The sequence below is a fragment of the Hyperolius riggenbachi genome, chromosome 3 (assembly GCF_040937935.1).
Source record: "Hyperolius riggenbachi isolate aHypRig1 chromosome 3, aHypRig1.pri, whole genome shotgun sequence".
NCBI classification, from domain to species: Eukaryota; Metazoa; Chordata; class Amphibia; order Anura; family Hyperoliidae; genus Hyperolius; species Hyperolius riggenbachi.
The window spans coordinates 483,601,485-483,623,056 of NC_090648.1; the positions used below are offsets into that span (position 1 = coordinate 483,601,485).

A 21,572-nucleotide genomic window follows, 5' to 3' on the forward strand; every position below is an offset into this window, starting at 1 on the left:
CGATTCGCATAGCGGTATGCTGTATGCGAATTCTGATGGCTTTGCCATGCGAATTTTTTCTGCACAAAAAAACGCAAAGGAATCCTGACAAGTGGAAACAGTCCCATTCATTTGTATTGCTATGCGAATTTTCATGCGAAAAACGCATGCGAATTCGCTATAGTGGAAATGAGCCCTAAGGGCTCGTTCACACTTGAGTGGGAATCGCGTAATTCCTGCTCACCACAAACCGCTAGCGTTTTTTTTTAAAACCGCTAGCTATTTAATCCTATGGCAGTGTTCTCACTGCCACGATCGCTGCTTTTTGCGGTTAGTGTTAACTGCAAACGAGTTACATGCAGCATTTTGCCTGCAATTTCTGAGTGATCACGTTTAGCATGTATAGAATCGCTAATCGCGATCGCTCCCAAAACGCTACAGTGTCCAGTGATTTTCCCGCGTTAATCGTGGAAAATCACTCCCAAAAAACGCTAACGTATTGTGATTTTAGGTGTGAACTGGGCCTTACACCGTGCTGTTACTACTCTTGCAATGCATGATAGGAAAATGAAGGTGAAGAATTCAGGTTTCAGCGTGTTCCTTGTTAAACGGTATGTGCTATTTACAACAGCAGAGGGCGGTGTTGCTTCACATATAAAATATTTTATGGTTCATTTGACGATGCTGCATTCCATAAATTCTTTCTTACCTTCCAGTTTTATATGACAATAGAACCAAGCACAGTCTCACATTACTCTGCAATGCAATATGCGTTTAATATGTGTTTTACAGAAACAGGTGACACCTTTGTTGCTCTCAATTTCAGCACTGACCCACACTGAATGGGATAGCACTGCGTTCTGGGCCGGTTCTAGACTTTTTGCTGCCTGAAGCAAACTTCCCCCATTTGGAATGATCATCCAGCATCCGAAAATTTGCAGCGCACGTTATAGCCGCGATGCAATAAAAAAACAACAACAAAAAAACGCCCTCAGTATAGGTAGGAAGTCAGGTATAGGTGCCCCCAGTATAGGTGCCCCAGTATAGGTAGCCAGGTATAAGTGCCCTCAGTATAGGTAGTCAAGTATAGGTGCCCCAGTATAGATAGCCTGAAATAGGTACCCTAAGTATAGGAATTCAGGTATAGTTGCCCCCAGTATAGGTAGTTAATTATAGGTGCCAAGTAGTAGGTATAGGTGTCCCCAGTATAGGTGCCTCCAGTATATGTGCCCCAGTATAGATAGCCTGAAATAGGTACCCTCAGTATAGGAATCCAGGTATAGGTGCCTTCAGTATAGGTGCCCCAGTATAGGTAGCCAGGTATAGTTGCCCCCAGTATAGGTAGCCAATTATAGGTGCCAAGTAGTAGGTATAGGTGTCCCCAGTATAGGTGCCTCCAGTATAGGTGCCCCAGTATAGATAGCCTGAAATAGGTACCCTCAGTATAGGAATACAGGTATAGGTGTCCCCAGTATAGGTAGCCAGCTATAGGTGCCTTCAGTATAGGTAGCCAGGTATAGTTGCCCCCAGTATAGGTAGCCAATTATAGGTGCCAAGTATAGGGCAAGTCCTTTACATACCAGAGACAGTTATTATTGATCCTATCTGAAGTGGCTTTATCTGATATAAGGTGCACTTTACATTGTGAATAGTGCAATATCTTATGTTTTATGCAACAGGGACCAGTTTGCATGGACCCTCAATGTGAGTTTATGTTTTGATTGCATTTATTGTGTCAAGAGTAATAAATGGTACCCTCCCTGTACTATATATTCAGCCTGACTGTGTTTTTATGTATTGGGTGATGGCCACTTACTTCCATTGTTGAGTGCCGGGTGGCTGCAGGCTGTACAGAGGCTGGGTCGTTTTAAAGAGACAGCGCCGAGGATTATTTTACTATTAAATTAGGCCAGTTATGTCTGTATTATTTATGTCTTTTTCAACTTTCTTTTTATTCAAAACCTTTTTTTTTGTCTGGAATACTTTGATTGCTGGTTAAAGTGGTCTGAAACTCTGACATAACATTTAATAAAAATGTGTTTTCCTACTTTTTTTATTACTCATACAGTTATATTTGCTTTTGTGCATAAGTAATATTGTCTGTTTACAAATTACAAGTTTCCAAAGTGTAGTTTATCGTGCCCTAAAAGCTGTTATTGCATTTTATTCAAACTGCTTTTTATTATATATTAACATCTTCTAATGAGCTATTCTGAACTGTATGTGTGTGTCTGAAGCACAGAGAGAGATTCACAGAGAGCTCCTTTTCACTTGTTACACTGTGTTTACACAAATGTATCATCATTATAATGCAAACAAAGATACTGTTATCTCCAGTTTGGATGCAGATTTGAAGCTGAATAGCAGGACAAAGTGCTTTGTGTAGAGAGACTCTTAAGCGAGTGAGATAGGGTTTGATTATAGTAAAGGACCTTACATAGAGCTAAACCGCCCGCTATCCCGCTGCAAAACCAGTGGTTTTTACCCCCAAATTCCCCTGCAAAATCCACTACTTTCTTGGTCGTGGATTTTGCTGCTCATGGAGGCAGAGCTTTGAGCTGCAGCTCTGCCTCCATGCGCGTCAATCTGCTGGCGGATCTCCGCCTCTCCCCCGCCCCTCTCTGTGAAGGCAGATTGAGAGGGGCCGGGAGAGGCGGCGATCAGCGGGGATTGACGCACTGAGAGGCAGAGCTACAGCCATTAGCTCTGCCTCAAGCAGGAAGCGCTCCCCGGACACGAGAGGGGATTTGGGGGGTAAAACCCCCTTGTTTTGCTGCGGGATAGCGGCGGTTTAGCTCTATGTATGGTCCTTTACTATAATCAAAGGCTATCTAACTCGCTTCAGAGTCTCTTTAACCATTTCAGTGATGTTCTGCTAAAAAAAAATACTTTAATATGTCCTTGTAATAATAAGATAGACAAAATTGAGTTGTACTTCTCTTGTTGGACATGCGACTTAGTGTCAAGACATATTGAAATGCTTTTTTTCTTACAGAGGGATCTGCATAGAAGGACTTTGCTGCGTTATAGCGGGCTTGCTTGGCACAGGAAATGGCTCCACCTCTTCAAGTCCCAATATAGGTGTTTTAGGCATCACCAAGGTAAATGTAAACTTGCATTGTGGGACTAGATCTATTTTTATAAAAACAATACCGGTGATAACAGTAATAGAAACAGAGTAGAAAACAAAGTACTCCCACTACCCACCCACTGTCAAATTATTGAGCAGAGTTCACTATTTCACGCCAAACTTAAAGCAGACCTGTGAGGAAGAAAGTGTGAGACCTGGAACCCACTACAAATCGTTATCGCTGATCACAATCACTAGCGTTTTGTAAGCGATATTATGAGCGTTTTCTGGCAATTTTGGTAGTGAGTTTAACAAATGTAAGCGTTTTGCCAGTGATTGTGTAGCGATTAGCGTTTTTAAAGTGAACCTAAAGCCTGGAAAAAAAATGAGATTAACTCACCTGGGACTTCCCTAAGCCCCCTGCAGCCAATCGGTGCCCTCACAGCCCCGCTCTGATGCTCCAGGACCCGCCGGCGAACACTTCCGGTTTGGCCGTCACCGGCCGACAGGCATGAGAACGCGAGTGATTGTTCGCGTTCCCAGCCTGTATATCGCCCCCTATGCTGCTATTGCGGCCAGGAGGCCATGCCTGTCGGCCGGTGACGGCCAAACCGGAAGTGTTCGCCGGCGGGTCCTGGAGCGTCAGAACGGGGCTGTGAGTAGAGTTGGGCCGAACGGTTCGCCTGCGAACGGTTCCATGCGAACTTCAGTGGTTCGCGTTCGCGTCCCGCAGGCGAACCTTTGCGGAAGTTCGGTTCGCCCCATAATGCACATGGAGGGTCAACTTTGACCCTCTACATCACAGTCAGCAGGCCCAGTGTAGCCAATTAGGCTACACTAGCCCCTGGAGCCCCACCCCCCCTTATATAAGGCAGGCAGCGGCGGCCATTACGGCCACTCGTGTGCCTGCATTAGTCAGAGTAGGGCGAGCTGCTGCAGACTGTCTCTCAGGGAAAGATTAGTTAGGCTTAGCTTGTTCCTGTCTGGCTGCATACCTGTTCTGTGAACCCACCACTGCATACCTGTGCTGTGAACCCACCACTGCATACCTGTGCTGTGAACCCACCACTGCATACCTGTTCTGTTCAGTGGACCCGCCACTGTATACCTGTTCATTGAACCCACCACTGCATACCTGTGCTGTGAACCCACCACTGCATACCTGTGCTGTGAACCCACCACTGCATACCTGTGCTGTGAACCCACCACTGCATACCTGTGCTGTGAACCCACCACTGCATACCTGTTCTGTTCAGTGGACCCGCCACTGCATACCTGTTCTGTTTAGTGAACCGCCACTGTATACCTGTTCTGTTTAGTGAACCCGCCACTGCATACCTGTTCTGTTCAGTGAACCCACCGCATCAGTGCGCATACCTGTTCTGTTCAGTGGACCCGCCACTGCATACCTGTTCTGTTTAGTGAACCGCCACTGTATACCTGTTCTGTTTAGTGAACCGCCACTGTATACCTGTTCTGTTTAGTGAACCCGCCACTGCATACCTGTTCTGTTCAGTGGACCCGCCACTGCATACCTGTTCTGTTTAGTGAACCCGCCACTGCATACCTGTTCTGTTCAGTGGACCCGCCACTGTATACCTGTTCTGTTTAGTGAACCCGCCACTGCATACCTGTTCTGTTCAGTGGACCCACCGCATCAGTGCGCATACCTGTGCAGTTAAGTGAACCCGCCACTGCATACCTGTTCTGTTCAGTGGACCCGCCACTGTATACCTGTTCTGTTTAGTGAACCCGCCACTGCATACCTGTTCTGTTCAGTGAACCCACCGCATCAGTGCGCATACCTGTGCAGTTAAGTGAACCCGCCACTGCATACCTGTTCTGTTCAGTGAACCCACCGCATCAGTGCGCATACCTGTGCAGTTAAGTGAACCCGCCACTGCATACCTGTTCTGTTCAGTGAACCCACCGCATCAGTGCGCATACCTGTGCAGTTGTTCTGTTTAGTGAACCCGCCACTGCATACCTGTTCTGTTCAGTGAACCCACCGCATCAGTGCGCATACCTGTGCAGTTAAGTGAACCCGCCACTGCATACCTGTTCTGTTCAGTGGACCCGCCACTGCATACCTGTTCTGTTTAGTGAACCGCCACTGTATACCTGTTCTGTTTAGTGAACCCGCCACTGCATACCTGTTCTGTTCAGTGAACCCACCGCATCAGTGCGCATACCTGTGCAGTTAAGTGAACCCGCCACTGCATACCTGTTCTGTTCAGTGAACCCACCGCATCAGTGCGCATACCTGTGCAGTTAAGTGAACCCGCCACTGCATACCTGTTCTGTTCAGTGAACCCACCGCATCAGTGCGCATACCTGTGCAGTTAAGTGAACCCGCCACTGCATACCTGCAGATGCAGATGCGGACGTTCTTTAGTCCAACGCCTCGCCGTAGCCCTTCCGGATCCACCCTCCACCAACGCCTGGAACGGCAGGTAGCCGACTACCTGGCCTTAAGTGTGGATGTAGACACTGCTGTGAACAGCGATGAGGAACCCTTGAACTACTGGGTGCGCAGGCTTGACCTGTGGCCAGAGCTGTCCCAATTTGCCATCCAACTTCTCTCCTGCCCTGCCGCAAGCGTCCTCTCAGAAAGGACCTTCAGCGCAGCTGGAGGCATTGTCACAGAGAAGAGAAGTCGCCTAAGTCACAAAAGTGTTAAGTACCTCACCTTTATCAAAATGAATGAGGCATGGATCCCGGAGGGCTGCTGCCCGCCCCAAGACTAAGTCAGTCCCCGCACATACAGCATCTCTGCCTGCACGCCGTGTGACTGGCTGCCTGGCCTGCCCCAAGAAGACTAAGTCGCTCCCAGTCCCTCCACACAGCATGTCTGCCTGCAGGCCGCTTGACTACCTTCTCCGCCACCACCAACAGGGTCCGGGACTCCAGGCGGATTGCTGAATTTTTTAGGCCGCTGCTAGCAGCGGCCGCTGTAATAATTTTTCGGGTGCGTGTACATGACTGCCTAATTTTTCTGGCTGCACTGCGGGCAGCTGCAACAACAAAAGAAAAGGCATGTACATGCGCCCATTCCCCTTCGTGATCATTACCTTGCCGTGGTGAAGGGGCTTGCGTATCACAATGGAGCAATGACCGGCGCCTAGATGAGTGTCTCGGGGGGCACACCCACGATAATAAGGTCGTTGCCTCATTGTGGTCAGACCAAATTTGATCAGCTGGACAGTCACTGTTCTGTCATTCAGCTACATCAGCCAGGTGACCATATGGGCTGTAAAGCCACCAAAACCTGCACTCTCGCCATGGTGCGCACCAGTAAAGCACGGCCGTCACTACACAAACAGCTGTTTGCGGTGCGTTACACGATGAGTTTGGTGTGTCAGTGTGAAGCAGTACCTTAATTACACTACCTGATTGATGTATACACATGCAAGATGTTTGAAAGCACTTTAGGCCTGTCATTTAGCATTCAATGTGATTTCTGCCCTTAAAACGCTGCTTTGCGTCAAATCCAGATTTTTCCCGGGGACTTTTGGCATGTATCCCACTCTGCCATCCCCCCCTCCAGGTGTTAGACCCCTTGAAACATCTTTTCCATCACTTTTGTGCCCAGCATAATTATTTTTTTTTTTCAAAGTTCGCATCCCCATTGAAGTCTATTGCGGTTCGCGAACTTTAACGCGAACCGAACCTTTCGCGAAAGTTCGCGAACCCGGTTCGCGAACCGAAAATCGGAGGTTCGGCCCAACTCTAGCTGTGAGGGCACCGATTGGCTGCAGGGGGCTTAGGGAAGTCCCAGGTGAGTTAATCTCATTTTTTTCCCTAGGTTTTAGGTTCACTTTAACACTGATTGGTCCTTTCAAGTAATTTAAATTTTTTACAGTGTGTATTAATTTCAAAACGCTAGCAAAATCGCTCTGTGTAGGTTTTGACGAGTGATTACGCCAGCGTTTATATACTTACATTGCAGAAACGCTAACCGCTAATGCTCAATGCTAAAAATGCTGCATGTCCTGCGTTTGCGATTTTGTGGAATTTGGTCCTTCCATGAACATTAGCTGAGCGTTTAGGGAAATCGCTCCCTAAATGCTCACTAAATCGTGGGTTCCATCCCCAAAAATTCAGATACTTGCCTAAGTAGTGGGAAGCCCCTGCATGCCCCAGAGCAGGGGTGCCAAATGCATCGATTGCGATCTACCGGTCAATCGCAAAGGACTGTTTGGTAGATCCCGATCGTGCATGCCACCAAGAATGCCAAAGTCATGCTGGACGCCTAACGACGAAACCACTGTAGTGGTGCAAGCACGGGGATGTGATAACTCGCCTATCAGCGCAGCCGTGGTCCTCCTTCAGCTCTGCTGTCCACAGTCTCATCTCTATGACACCCGCTAGTGGCGTCTCTAATAATATGCACCGATAGAGGGATGATAGAGATCTGACTGTGGATGGTAAGAAGAAGTGTACTATTACTTGCGCTAGTCTACTAAATGCTGGCCCTTTAATGGTTTTGATCCTGGTGCTTGCTCCGAGTGCTGGGTGGTGCCAGTGGTCTGTATAGAAAAGCGAGGGGAGAGGGAGCACTCCAATGGTGCATTAAAAGTTTTAATAATAAAACATGCAAAATGTATTGCACTTACAAACTTTTGTAGTTTAAGATCGCTTTGGAAGGCCGCCAACAAGCTCTCTCACAGCTTCTGAGCTTGGCCAGAGCTAGCAGGAGCGGTGGAAATCGGGGAGACACGAACAACAGACGGATCCTCCTCTCTGCGTGCCGTCTGACATCACCATGCGTTTCGGCGCTTAACTACTTTCGCCGCTTACTCAGCGTCACCCGAAGAAGGCGAGGCTAAGTGCAAAAGCGCATTTGATGTCAGACGGCATGCTGAGCGGAGGATCCGCCCGGTCCCTCTATGTTCAGCCCGGAGGCCGGCAGGAGCATGGGGCTCTCCATAGGCTGCATTAGGCCAATTCTCCATAGCAATGGGGAGAATTTTCATTGGTCCACCAAATCAATGAAAATTCTCCCTGTTGCTGGGGTTTCCCATTTTTTTTGCAGCCCAATGGTGTTTCCCATGCTACTTTCATGTGTTCAGGGAGTGGGCGGCAATGATTGGCGCAGCCTGGGGCAGATGCAGATGCATTCGCCTTCCTGGGATTATTGCAGACTGCACAGAAGTGCGGACCACCAACTGCAATGGATCCCACGAATGCGATCCAGCATGAAAAGTGTGAGCGGCTGCTATTTATAAATTAGGAGCCGTTCACTGTCCATTTAGTGACGAGCAGAGAGTGGACCCAAAATGTCAGCCGGTTTCCACTAGCCGCTTTGCATCTTACAGGCCGTACTCCGGCAATTGAAGTGATGCGAGCATGCATCCAGGTCACTTAGCTTTTCTTTGTAACTGATGGCTCTGAATAGTTTCTCTTGATTTAACAGTTAGAAGTAGTATTTTGCCCACAGTTTGAGGCTAAATCCTGATGTCATTTCTGCCCTTAACTTTTCACCTCAGCCTTGCTTGTAAACACAAGTGAGCAGAGGATCGGGTTTCAGATAGGCAGCTAGGCAGGAAAATAAATGGAAGTGGAGAAATATATTATAGATAAAAAGAACTCCCAGCATGCAACTGTTTGGCACTGACTATTAAAGGGACAATGCTCCTAAAGTATGTGATAACTCCAAACCATAACAGCAGAAAAAGCTTTGAATGCAGGATTAGCATCTTTATCACTTAATAGACTCAGACCAGTTGCTGTTGAAATTTGATTTTTATGGTGACAATCCCGCTTTAAGATAGCAGAATTTTAAGATGAAAATAAAGTGTAAGTCAAATTTCACCTTTACCATTTGTCTTTTCAGGTGGGCAGTAGAAGAGTAGTGCAGTATGGTGCTGGAATTATGTTCATTTTAGGAACCGTTGGAAAATTTACTGCACTGTTTGCCTCTATTCCAGACCCCATCCTTGGTGGGATGTTTTGTGCTCTATTTGGTAAGAAACTTAAAGGACCTCTGTCATGAAAATCTTAAAATTTAAAATACATGTAAACACATACAAATAAGAAGTGCATTTCTTCCAGAGTAAAATGAGCCATAAATCACATTTCTCCTATGTTGCTGTCATTTACAGTAAGTAGTGGAAATCTGACATTACCGACAGATGTTGGACTAGCCCATCTTCTCATAGGGGGTTCTCAGGATTTTCTTTATTTTCAAAAGCACTTAATGAATTTTAGATGCTCTGTACAACTGCCAAAAAAAGTGTACGGTGAGCAGGAAGGCTGGCCAGCATCTTTGTTTCTCTCTCAGGGAGTGACCTTATAAAGAATAAAGCCATGCTGAGAATCCCCTATGGAGAGTTGGACTAGCCCAAAACCTGTCGGTAATGTCAGATTTTTACTACCTACTTTGTAAGTGATAGCAACATAGGAGACAAGTAATTTATGGCTCATTTTACTCAGGAAGAAATGTACTTCTTATTTGTATGTGTTTTAAATTTTAAGATTTTCGTGACAGTTCCTCTTTAAGGCATCATTAGCTGTATTTTTTATTACCTTCTGTTATACCTACAACAATCACATATTACTGAGAATTTTGCAGCGACTGCTTAAAGGATTTACGAGGTGAAAAGTTCTAAAAAAAAGTTCCTGTGTCTATTTTGTATCCACGGAGGACGCCATCCGCGCCCTCTGTTTACTTCCGCCGGGTCCCCACTCTGTTACCGGCCCCCGGTTGGCTCCCGACCCAACGGCCCGGGTCAGGCTCTCATTCCACAAGTAAAATGGTCATCGGAGCTTGCCGCGGCTGCGCAGTCCGCATAGATGCGAGTGCGGCTGTGCAGCTTTAGGTCCTCCCCTGATCCACGCACAGGAGACAGTCTGTAGCGAGGATGCGGCGGGAGGAGCCCTAGAGCTGCGCAGCTGCATTTGTGTTTATGCGGACTGCGCGCCGCGGCAAGCTCCGACGGCCATTATACTTGTGGAATGAGAGCCCGACCCGGCCCGTGGGGTCGGGAGCTGACTGGGCGCCGGTAATATAGCGGGGACCCGGCGGAAGTAAACGGAGGGCGCAGATGGCGTCCTCTGTGGATACAAAATAGACACAGGTACTGAAATTTTTTTAAACTTTTCACCTCGTAAGTCCTTTAATCATTTACATTATTTGTTGCTCAAATGGTGTCAGCCTTGCATCCTCATTATCGCCAAAAATTGTAAAATTTAAAATACATACATATAAGACACTGGGGCCATATCCATGCCAGTGTTTAGGATGAACTGAGAAATGTGTTCTACTTGACAAACCACACCTTTCCTGATTCAGTCTCTTCCATTCATTTAAACTGCGCCAAAAATGTGTGAGGACCTCGGCCCTTAAAATGGTCTGAAACTCCAACATAACATTCAATAAAATTGTGTTTTCCTACTTTTTATTACTTATACGGTTATCATATCTGCTTTTGTGTATAAGTAATATTGTCTATCTACAAATTACACGTTTCCAAAGCATGGTTCATTTTGCCCTAAAAACTACCATTGCATGTTATTCTTTTTCTATTATAACTGCTTTTTATTATATATTAACATCTTCTAATGAGCTATTCTGAACACTGTGTGTGCCTAAAGCAGAGGCAGCTTCTCAGAGAGTGTTTGTTTACATTCCAGTGTTGATACATTTGTGTTTAACAAGTAAAAAAAATACTGTTATCTCCAGTTTGCATGCGGATTTGAAGCTAAATAGCAGGACAAAAGTGCTTTGTTTTACCATTTCAGTGATGTTCTGCTAGAATTTTTTTTCTGGGATAGTAGTTTCAAAGCTGTAAGGAATCTTTTAGAGCCAAGTAGAAATGCTGGCTTTCAGACCGCTTTAAAGGGATCCAGGCAGCTTTTTTTCCCTGCAGTTTGTCCTGGTTTCTAATAGCTGTAGGAGCTGCCATGCTGCCATTCCCCCCTCCCCTTCCCACTGCCCATATTTATCCAGGGCAAGTTGTGAATGTAATCAAGTGTGACTTCTCTAAACTGTTTGAAGTGCAGTATACGGGGTGTAATACGTTGGCACGTCCTGGCACTGTGTCATGTGACGTCCTGTAGCCATGGAGACGCGACGCTAGAATCGGCGATCAGGTGAGTTTTAACTCCAGCTTATCGCCTGCTCACGACTCTGCAGGGAGGAAGGGGGGAGGAATCTGTTCACCTATCGGCGGGCCGGATGTACAGCGCACACAGGCCAGATAGGACACGCGGGTGGTAGTTTGCCCAGCGCTGGATTAGACGAGTAATAAAGACTCCCATCAGGTTCCTGCTCAAGATAGGACCCGGTAAGGAATCACACTCATAATCACCAGCAATGGTCATCAAACGATGCTTCCCGACCGGTTTTGTCCTATTTTGCAGAGAGAAATTGTTACTCAAGCCCACGATAATAAAAAATACAAAAACAAACAATATGGCTATCCTTATCTTGGTGGAGCCACAAAAGTAGGCCATTTATTTTGACATCTGTGGGTACTGAGCAACATAAGGGATTTTTTCTTAAAGTGTAACGGTCGGGCATAAAATCAAAAATCAATTCTTTATTTGTATCTGGTAAACAATAGGGATTCGAACCAGGCAATCTAAAAGTTAAAATAACTATTACTTTTCTTGTTGATGAATGATCATTCCCCCTTTTACCTGACTCTTATTTGGTACACACAAAATTTGGTACACAAAGGAAGTTGCAGGGCATGATGGGTTGTCCTTTTTTGCTTCTCTAGTAGAGAAGTAGAAGTAGAGAAGCAAAAGATGACAACCCAGCGTGTCCTGCAACTTCCTTTTTGTGTACCAAATTTTGTGTGTACCAAATAAGAGTCAGGTAAACTGGGGAATGATCATTTATCAACAAGAAAAGTAATAGAGATTTTAACTTTTGGATTACCTGGTTAGCATCCTTATTAATTGTCTACCAGATAAAAACAAATAATTTATTTTTGATTTTATGCCTGACAGTTACACTTTAAACAGGTTTTTCTGAATTTGGTCTTTCATGACAAGTGTGATTTTTACTTTTCTCAAAACAGTATTATTATTCTTATTTATATAGCGCCAACATCTTCCGCATCGCTGTACAGAGTATAGTCTTGTGACTTAACTGTTTCTCAGAGGGGCTCACAATCTAATCCCTTCCATAGTCATATGTCTATGTATGTATAATGCAGTGTATGTATCGTAGTCTAGGGCCAATTTAGGGGGAAGCCAATTAATCTATCTACATGCTTTTGGGATCTGGCAGGAAACCTGAGTGCTAGGAGGAAACCCACACAGACACAGGAAGAACATACAAACTCCGTTCATATATTGTACCTTTCATGTTTTTTCAAGAAGAGATTGTTACAAACGTGTGGCCAGTTTTGAGTTGTTCTGCATAAAATATGATCTCACCATTTACAAAAACAGGTTTTTACAATCGAGCATTGATATATCTTATGTGCTTTCACTTTTAGGTATGATTACAGCCATTGGGTTATCCAATCTTCAGTTTGTGGATATGAATTCATCAAGAAATTTATTTGTCTTGGGTTTCTCCCTATTTTTTGGATTAGTTTTACCAAACTACTTGGATTCAAATCCTAACAGTATCCAGACAGGTAAGTGGAAGTATGACTTTATCTAACTGCTTGCCGACCGTTCCACGCCAATGGGCGTAAGGGCCCTTTTCCACTAGCGGCGATCGCGATGCTGAATCGCAAACCGTTAGTGATTTTTTAATCGCTACGGTTTGCTTTTTAACATAGTAATCGCGGTAGGTAATTTCCACTACCGCAATTTGTTTTTTACTCAAACGGGATCACGCCGCGGACCGTTTTTTGCTGCGATTTTGCTATGCTTTGCATTGAATAGCAACATCGCGATCGCAAACGCCGGGAACATTTGTTCACTTTGCTGAATCGCAATCGCTAGCATTTAGCGCGAACGCTAGCGATTGCTAGTGGAAACGAGCCCTTAACGCAGCGGCAGCCCTATGACCGCTTAACGCCAATAGGCGTGAAGTCTTGGTGCGGGGATTTGCAGGAGATTGTGCGTGCCGATGCGTGCGCATCTCTGCTTGAATGATGGAGCTCCGCTCCTTCATCAGTCTACCAGCGGCGATCGCCGCTAGGAGACTGTTAGATGGCAAAACCGCCATCTATTTACATTGTACAGTGCTGAGATCTACAGCAGCGCTGTACTGGGGACAGGCGTGTCACTCAGATGTCCCCTGGAGAGGCTCAGAGAGCGATCGGCTCTCATAGGCTGATGTCTATTAGAGCAGATCGCTGTGATTGGCTGGTGGGGGTGATTGCGCACATGGTGTACAGAAAACGCATACAGAAAACCGACCGATGAGTGTGATCCCTGCCTCAGCTTATTACACTCACACTGTCCATCTATGATGGAGCAGAACTGGCTCCGCAGACTTCTACAGCATCACTACATTACAGAGCACTTGGGAAGGGGAAGAGAGGCTGGAGGCAGGGCGCTGTACATAAGACCCTGCTGCTCACTGCATAGGGACTGTCTACAAATCTTTGTCTGCAAAACTTTGTATGATTCCTTATCAGTGGTTGAGCAGAGGCAGTCATTAGAACAATTGTGCAGAGAGCAGAAAGCCTTTTCGCTCTGTGCCTTTAGTTGTCAGCGTCTCCAGACAGGGAAAATAAACTTCTCAACCCCCCGTGGGACCCCCTGCTGTTTCTGGCCCCCACTACAGCCGCATCCCTCCTTGCAGGGTCTATTGTTACGCCCCTGTTTCTGAGGCGACTCAGCCTCAATATTAAGTATAGGAAAGTGGAAAATCGCTCTGAAAAGCGCTAGATCAGATCGATTTTCCAAGCAGTTTTGTTACAGAAGCTGTTCAGGTCCAGCTGTACTGTAACAAAAGATAAAAAACGCTACACCACAACGCTCCAAAAATCGCTAGGCATGCTTAGAAAATAGTTAGGCACATGCCTAGAATAGCCTTAAAAATCACTTCAAAAAGCGCTGAGCATTTGCTTTTACACTAGTACTGGCCCAGAGATCAGTGGTGTGCACTGGCCCAGAGGTCAGTGGCGTGCACTGGCCCAGAGATCAGTGGAGTGCACTGGCCCAGAGGTCAGTGGCGTGCACTGGCCCAGAGGTCAGTGGCGTGCACTGGCCCAGAGGTCAGTGGCATGGCCCAGAGGTCAGTGGCGTGCACTGGCCCAGAGATCAGTGGCGTGCACTGGCCCAGAGGTCAGTGGCGTGCACTGGCCCAGAGGTCAGTGGCGTGCACTGGCCCAGAGGTCAGTGGCGTGCACTGGCCCAGAGGTCAGTGGCGTGCACTGGCCCAGAGGTCAGTGGCGTGCACTGGCCCAGAGGTCAGTGGCGTGCACTGGCCCAGAGGTCAGTGGCGTGCACTGGCCCAGAGGTCAGTGGCGTGCACTGGCCCAGAGATCAGTGGCGTGCACTGGCCCAGAGATCAGTGGTGTGCACTGGCCCAGAGATCAAGAAATGATTGATATTCACCATGTCATTTGATGATATTGTTCAATCACAATCAGCCTTCACATAATCATCTTTTTTACTGGCAGACATGAAAAAAAAACTAGATAGCACCAACTGACATTATCTATAACCACTCCACTAACACTGTGATAGGCTACAAGTTTTTTTTATATAGATATACATATGCACTGAGGGAGATACAGGTTGCTTGGCAGTTGGAAATAGCTGTTTTTCCACAATGCCACAAGGTTCACAGACAGGAAACTGTCAGGACCTAGGTCATGACATCACACTGTGGGAGGGGTTTCACCACAATATCTGCCATACAGACCTCCCTGATAATAAATTTGAGAAAGAGTAAAGATTTCTCATGGGAAAGGATGTATCAGCTACTGATTGGGATGAAGTTCAATCCTGGGTTACAGTTCCTCTTTAAAGAGAATCTGTATTGTTAAAATCGCACAAAAGTAAACATACCAGTGCATTAGGGGACATCTCCTATTCCCCTCTGTCACAATTTCGCCGCTCCTCGCCGCATTAAAAGTGGTTAAAAACAGTTTTAAAAAGTTTGTTTATAAACAAACAAAATGGCCACCAAAACAGGAAGTAGGTTGATGTACAGTATGTCCACACATAGAAAATACATCCATACACAAGCAGGCTGTATACAGCCTTCCTTTTGAATCTCAAGAGATCATTTGTGTGTTTCTTTCCCCCTGCAGCTATCTTCCACTGAAGTGTCAGGCTTTTTCTTCCTGCAGAGTGCAGACAGCTCTTCCTGTATGCAATTCCTCAGTATGTGAAAGCCCAGCCAGCTCAGAGGAGGATTTATCCAGCTTGTAAAAGATAATAGAGCAGAGAGAACCTGCCATAATCTAAATAACACACAGGCAGTGTGCAGAGAGGGGCCTGGAGGGGGGAGATGCATCACAGAACCACAACACTGAAGAACTTGGCAGCCTTCCAGACACAGGCTGACAAGTCTGACAAGAGAGAGATAAGTTGATTTATTACAGAGATGGTGATAGTAGAACGTGCTGCAGAAAGCCAGAACACATTAGAATAGCTTTTGGAACTTGTAGGATGATAAAAAAAAGGGTGCAATTTTTGTTACGGAGTCTCTTTAAAGCAAACTTTTGAGTTTTGTTAAATAAAAGTTTTAAAAAAAGTCAGATAATTCCTTCAGGAAAAGAAAACCTCTGGATCCTCCAGAAGCTTCCCCTGTCGTCCTCCATCAGGCCTTTCCAGCACCGAAACCCCCGGAGCACCTGCACAGTAACATGTACCCACTTGGGCTGCAGCAGAAAAAGCCGAACCTAATTGGGTGTATGCTGCTCCGCAGGCAGCAGCCTTCAAAAAGAGCTTGTTGACTTTTGACTATTTTGGGAGATGCAGTGCTGGAATGGCTCGGTGCAGCAGCACGGGGGAAGCTTCAGGATTATCCAGATGATTACCTCTGTTCAGGTGAGTACCCTTTTGGGGCACTTTTTTTCCAGTACATGTATCCTTTAAATGATATCCTGATGGGCGTTGCTAGGATCCAAAGAAATCCGGGGCACTTTTGAGCACTCCAGCCAGAAAATAGGTGTGGCCACACACGAGGCTGTGGATGTGGTCATGGGTGGAGCCAAATTTACATAAACTTAACAGCGGTCTAAGGAGGCCTGCCCAGCAAAATGTTGGATGAAGCCCCCTCTCCATTAATACAGAAAAAAAACTTTAACATAACTAGGCAGAGTTACCTGGCTTCTGTGCTGGCTGGTCTGGCTTTCTGCTGGGTGAGCTGGCCTGCTGTCAGGTTATCTGGCAGTTCCTGCATAGCATTACCTGACCTTCTAGTTGACCCTCTCCCATGCTCCCATGGGCCTCCCATTGAGGCACCACAACTCCCAGCATACCCCAATTGATGCACCACAGCTCCCAGCATGCCCACCATTGAGGCGCCACAGCTCCCAGCATGCCTGCAATTGTGGCAACGCAGCCTACTCTGCCTGGGGGACATCTGGGGCAACCAAGAATAGATTCGGGGCATGTGCCACTGATATTTGGGGCTAGCAACTCCCCTGCTGATGATAGTTTTTACTCTTGGCATGTGACCATTAAATGTAACTCTCTAAAAGCAGTGTTTGTCAGCACAATTATAACATGTACCCCTTTATTTATAACACCATTGGCCAAGAACCCCCCTATTGTGGGGAACATCATCCTAAAACGGACCTGAAGTATCTTCTACCTGCCCCCTGTAGCCGTCATGTGCCCTCGCCACCCTGGAACGATCCTCTGGTCCCCCGCTGTGGCTCACTTTCGCCAGTCGCCGTCAACTGTGCATGCGCGTCCCTGGTCGCGCTCATCCTTGTTCACCAAACAAGCACACCCCCTCCACACTCACTCCTGTGTGCTTTGTTTATTCTTCACAGACAGGGTCTCTGCTCTCAGTTTTAGCTTGTCTGTGATGCAGTTTGTGAGGCTGAGGGAGGAGGGAGCTGCCTGTCACATGCTGAGAAACTGCTGTGAGAATCCCTGACTGGAGTGCAGATAATTCACTATGCAATAAAAACTTGTAATATACAGTAACATGATATATTTGTACATACAGATACACATACATACACACATATTAGTATATACAAACATCACTTCCTGATTAGCTGCCATATTTTTTGTTTGTAAACACTGCCTAAAACGGGTGATTAACCACTTTACCCCCGCGCGTACGTATTTCTCCGCCCCTTTTTCCATCCTTTAAAAACCAGGGACGGAGAAACACGTACTTTCCGCGTTCCCGACGCTGTCCGCGCTCCCGCTCGTAAACACGCCGCCCGCCGCTAGTAAAACCGCCGCCGCCCGCTCGCCCGGAGATCAATGAACGGGAAAATCCATTCCCGTTCGTTGATCTAAGCCCCACAATGACCCGCTGCTCTCCTATGGGCAGCGCGATCATTGTGAGAAGAAACTCACGTGTCCAGCCTCCTTATTCTTCCTCCAAGCTTCCGGAAGGAGGCTTGGAGGTCGCAATAAAGCAAAAAGTTACTGTGGCCATCTTGTGGCCAAATAGTAAACTACACCCTACACATTTTTCACATACAAATAAATGACTTTTACACACAAAATTAACTCATTACCTCCCACACTCCCCATTTTTTTTTTTTTTGTAATTAAAAAAAAATTCAAAAATTTACAATTAAAAAAAATACATAATTAGTTACCTTAGGGACTGAACTTTTTAAATATTTAAGTCAAGAGGGTATAACACTGTTACTTTATAAACTATGGGCTTGTAATTAGGGATGGACGCAAAACTGAAAAAAATGCACCTTTATTTCCAAATGAAATATTGGCGCCAAACATTGTGATAGGGACATAATTTAAACGGTTTTATAACCGGGACAAAAGGGCACATAAATTTCATGGGTTTTAATTACAGTAGCATGCATTATTTAAAAACTATAATGGCCGAAAACTGAAAAATAATTTTTTTTTCCCCACATTTTTCCTATTTTCCCATTAAAACACATTTAGAAAAAAATAATTCTTGGCATAATGTCCCACCTAAAGAAAGCCTAATTGGTGGCGGAAAAAACAAGATATAGTTCATTTCATTGCGATAAGTAATGATAAAGTTATAGACGAATGAATGGAAGGAGCGCTGAAAGGTGAAAATTGCTCTGGTGGTCAGGGGGTAAAACCCCTCAGTGGTGAAGTGGTTAAAAGCCAGGATATCGGCGGGGAGCGGAAACGGCAAAGAGGGATACAGGAGATCACCGTGACTCGATTGGTATGTTTTTTATTGTACAAATCTGACAGTACAGATTCTCTTTAAGTATACTCAGCACATATATGTTTTTTAGGAGTACTCATAATGGCATATACAAATCATTGCTTAACCCATTCGCGTTCCGTCGTTTTCACTTGAGAAATGTTCACCTCCCATTCATTAGCCTATAACTTTATCACTACTTATCACAATGAACTGATCTATATCTTGTTTTTTCCGCAACCAATTAGGCTTTCTTTGGGGGGTACATTTTGCTAAGAGCCACTTTACTGTAAATGCATTTTAACAGGAAGAATAAGAAAAAAATGGAAAAAATCATTATTTCTCAGTTTTCAGCCATTATAGTTTTAAAATAATACATGCCTCCATAATTAAAACTCACGTATTGTATTTGCCCATATGTCCCGGTTATTACACCGTTAAAATTATGTCCCTATCACAATGTTTGGCGACAATATTTTATTTGGAAATAAAGGTGCATTTTTTCCGTTTTGCATCTATCACTATCTACAAGTTTAAAATAAAAAAAATATAGAAATATTTCATCTTTACATTGATATTTAAAAAGTTTAGACCCTTTGGTAAATATTTACATTTTTTTTTATTGTAATGTTTTTTTTTTTTATATTAAACATTTTATTTGGGTATTTTTGGGAGGGTGGGATGTAAACTATAGTTTTATAATGTAATTGTGTGTTGTTTTTAATTATTTTTACTTTTTAGTTGTAGTTTTACTTTTTGGCCACAAGATGGCGGCCATGAGTTTGTTTACATGACATCACTCTAAGCGTAACACACGCTTAGAGTGACGCAGAGGGGAGACAACGGCCAGAAAAAGCACAGCTCCAGAGAGAAGCTGTCGCTTTTTCAGCGGGGGAGAGGAATCAGTGATCGGGCACCATAGCCCGATACATTGATTCCGTGGCTACCGAATCCGCGGCCAGGAGTGCACGTGCACGCGCGCGATCGGGCGCGGTAGCGCGCATGGTTCCTGGACGTAGTTTCTACGTCCAGGAACCAAAATAGGTTAATGATTTTAATTAGCTATAAATACCTATTCAGGTTTGTTTATATATGATTTATCATGTTTAAACCTCAAAATTTCCTATATAATGAATTGACCACAACAAGATCAAGTCGCTTTTGAACACAGCTAAAGTACCCCCTGGGGTACATGAGCACATGCAAAAGGAGTACCCGTAAAGGGGGTGCTGGAAATAATGAGTAGTAGAATATCAGCAAATTTACCTATTTTGCGGTGCTAATTCCGATAGTAAATTATACTGGTATATTACTACAAATAAACACGATCTTACGCTAAAAGCCTTACGCTAAAAGCTAGACAAGTTTTCTTTCTTAACCCCCTTGGCGTTATGATTCTTTCCGGATTTTAGGGTCTGAAAGCGGTGCAATTTTTTTTTGCACACTTTCAGACCCTAAAACCTGGAAAAAATCCTGCTGCCAGCCAGGGAGATCTGCAGCAGTTCTGCAATCACTCACCTCCCTGGCTCCAGCGCTGCAGTTAGGCCTCCATCCTCCGGGTGGCGCTGCAACTGACGACAGCTGGCGATCTCACCAGCAGGAAGCAGAGACCCGGAGGAGAGGAAGAAGAATGCCGGCCGGAGTCAGGATCCCCGGGAGGTTTGTAGAAACGCTCCCGCTGCGCGCATTACTCTGCATTCAGCCTCCGGCGGCTACCCCGAGCAGAGGTCGGGATTACCGCTCTTAGCTGCGGTTTTCCACCCAGACCCTAGCTCGGGATTACCGCCAAGGAGGTTAAAGTGTACCAGAGCTGAATAAAAGAAAAAAAGTTTTATACATACCTCCTCGAGCCCCATACGCTCGGATCGCTACCACGCCGCCATCCTCCGCCTTCCGCAGCGCCGGTACCGGGTCCCATTTCTTCAGCCACTCGGGGCCAGTCTACGCAGGAGAAGTGCGCCCTCTACGTATCTCTCCAGCGACTGCTGGAGAGATACACAAAAAGTGCACTTCTCTTACGTCAGACTGACCGCGACTGACAGAAGTGACGGGACCCGGTACCGGAGCTGCAGACAGAGGAGGATGGCGGCGTGGGAGCGATCCGAGCGTATGGGGCTGGAGGAAGCCCCAGGTATGTATAAAACTTTTTCTTTTATTTAGCTCTATTTCTCTTTAAGAGTAGGGTCTTCTGACTATAGAGATGAGATTCAGTGCACATACACTGTACATATTTATCTAACCCTATGTTTCTATGTCATTTATTTCCCAGGTTTACCAGAACTGGATCAGATACTAACGGTGCTTCTAACCACAGAAATGTTCGTAGGAGGCTGTATAGCATTTTTTCTTGACAACACTATTCCAGGTACAGTAGAATGCAGTAGAGGTAGAACATATTTATCCAGGGCCATTTATAGCCTTTTTGTCCCACCGCAAGAAGTCCTGTGTGACCCCCCCCCCCCCCCCCCTGCATAAACAAAACACAAACACACACTAGAGCACCGGCGTACCTACCGGGGATGCGACCCCCTCAGCCGCAGGGGGGCCCGGGGCTGCTCTGGGGCCTGCTTACTGTGCGTGGGGGGAGCGCTGCTCTGGACCCCCCAGCAAGGTGCTCAACTGGCAGCAGCGTCTAATAGACGCTGCGCCAGTTCATTCCCCGCAGCCCCGCTCCAGTAGCCTGCATAGTCTCCGGCAGGCAGAGCAGGGCTACGGCAAGATGGCCGCCGAAGAAGCCCTACACTGGAGACTATTTGTGTCTCTAGTACAGGGCTTCGGCAGCCATCTTGCCGTAGCCCTGCACTCTGCCTGTCAGCGCGGGAGGACTCGGGGAGCTGCGAGCCAGATGCCGGGAGAGGAGAAGACTTCTGTCAGGTAAGTGAATTGTTTTTCTTTTTAACAGGTGCATTTTTTTCCTAGTGTCTGCTGCCCACATTGTGATTTTCAGGTGTCTGCTGCCCACATTACGATTTTCTGGTCACTGCTGCCCTCATTGCGATTTTCTGGTCACTGCTGCCCACATTGCGATTTTCTGGTCACTGCTGCCCTCATTGCGATTTTCAGGTGTCTGCGGCCCACATTACGATTTTCTGGTCACTGCTGCCCACATTACGATTTTCTGGTCACTGCTGCCCACATTGCGATTTTCTGGTGTCTGCTGCCCACATTACGATTTTCAGGTGCCTGCTGCCCACATTACGATTTTCTGGTCACTGCTGCCCTCATTGCGATTTTCTGGTCACTGCTGCCCACATTGCGATTTTCTGGTCACTGCTGCCCACATTGCGATTTTCTGGTCACTGCTGCCCACAT

The 21,572-nt window shown here is 46.0% G+C and overlaps 1 protein-coding gene across 1 annotated transcript in view; it reads left to right on the forward strand.

Moving 5' to 3' along the window:
* The window catches only part of SLC23A1 (solute carrier family 23 member 1), a 109,678-nt gene that overhangs the window by 69,693 nt on the left and 18,413 nt on the right, over positions 1–21,572 (forward strand). Inside the window, exons 11-14 of the mRNA XM_068278126.1 lie at positions 2,975–3,080; positions 8,886–9,015; positions 12,502–12,645; positions 20,530–20,625. Of these exons, the coding sequence (XP_068134227.1) occupies positions 2,975–3,080; positions 8,886–9,015; positions 12,502–12,645; positions 20,530–20,625 (476 nt within the window). The remainder of the gene's footprint in view (positions 1–2,974; positions 3,081–8,885; positions 9,016–12,501; positions 12,646–20,529; positions 20,626–21,572) is intronic.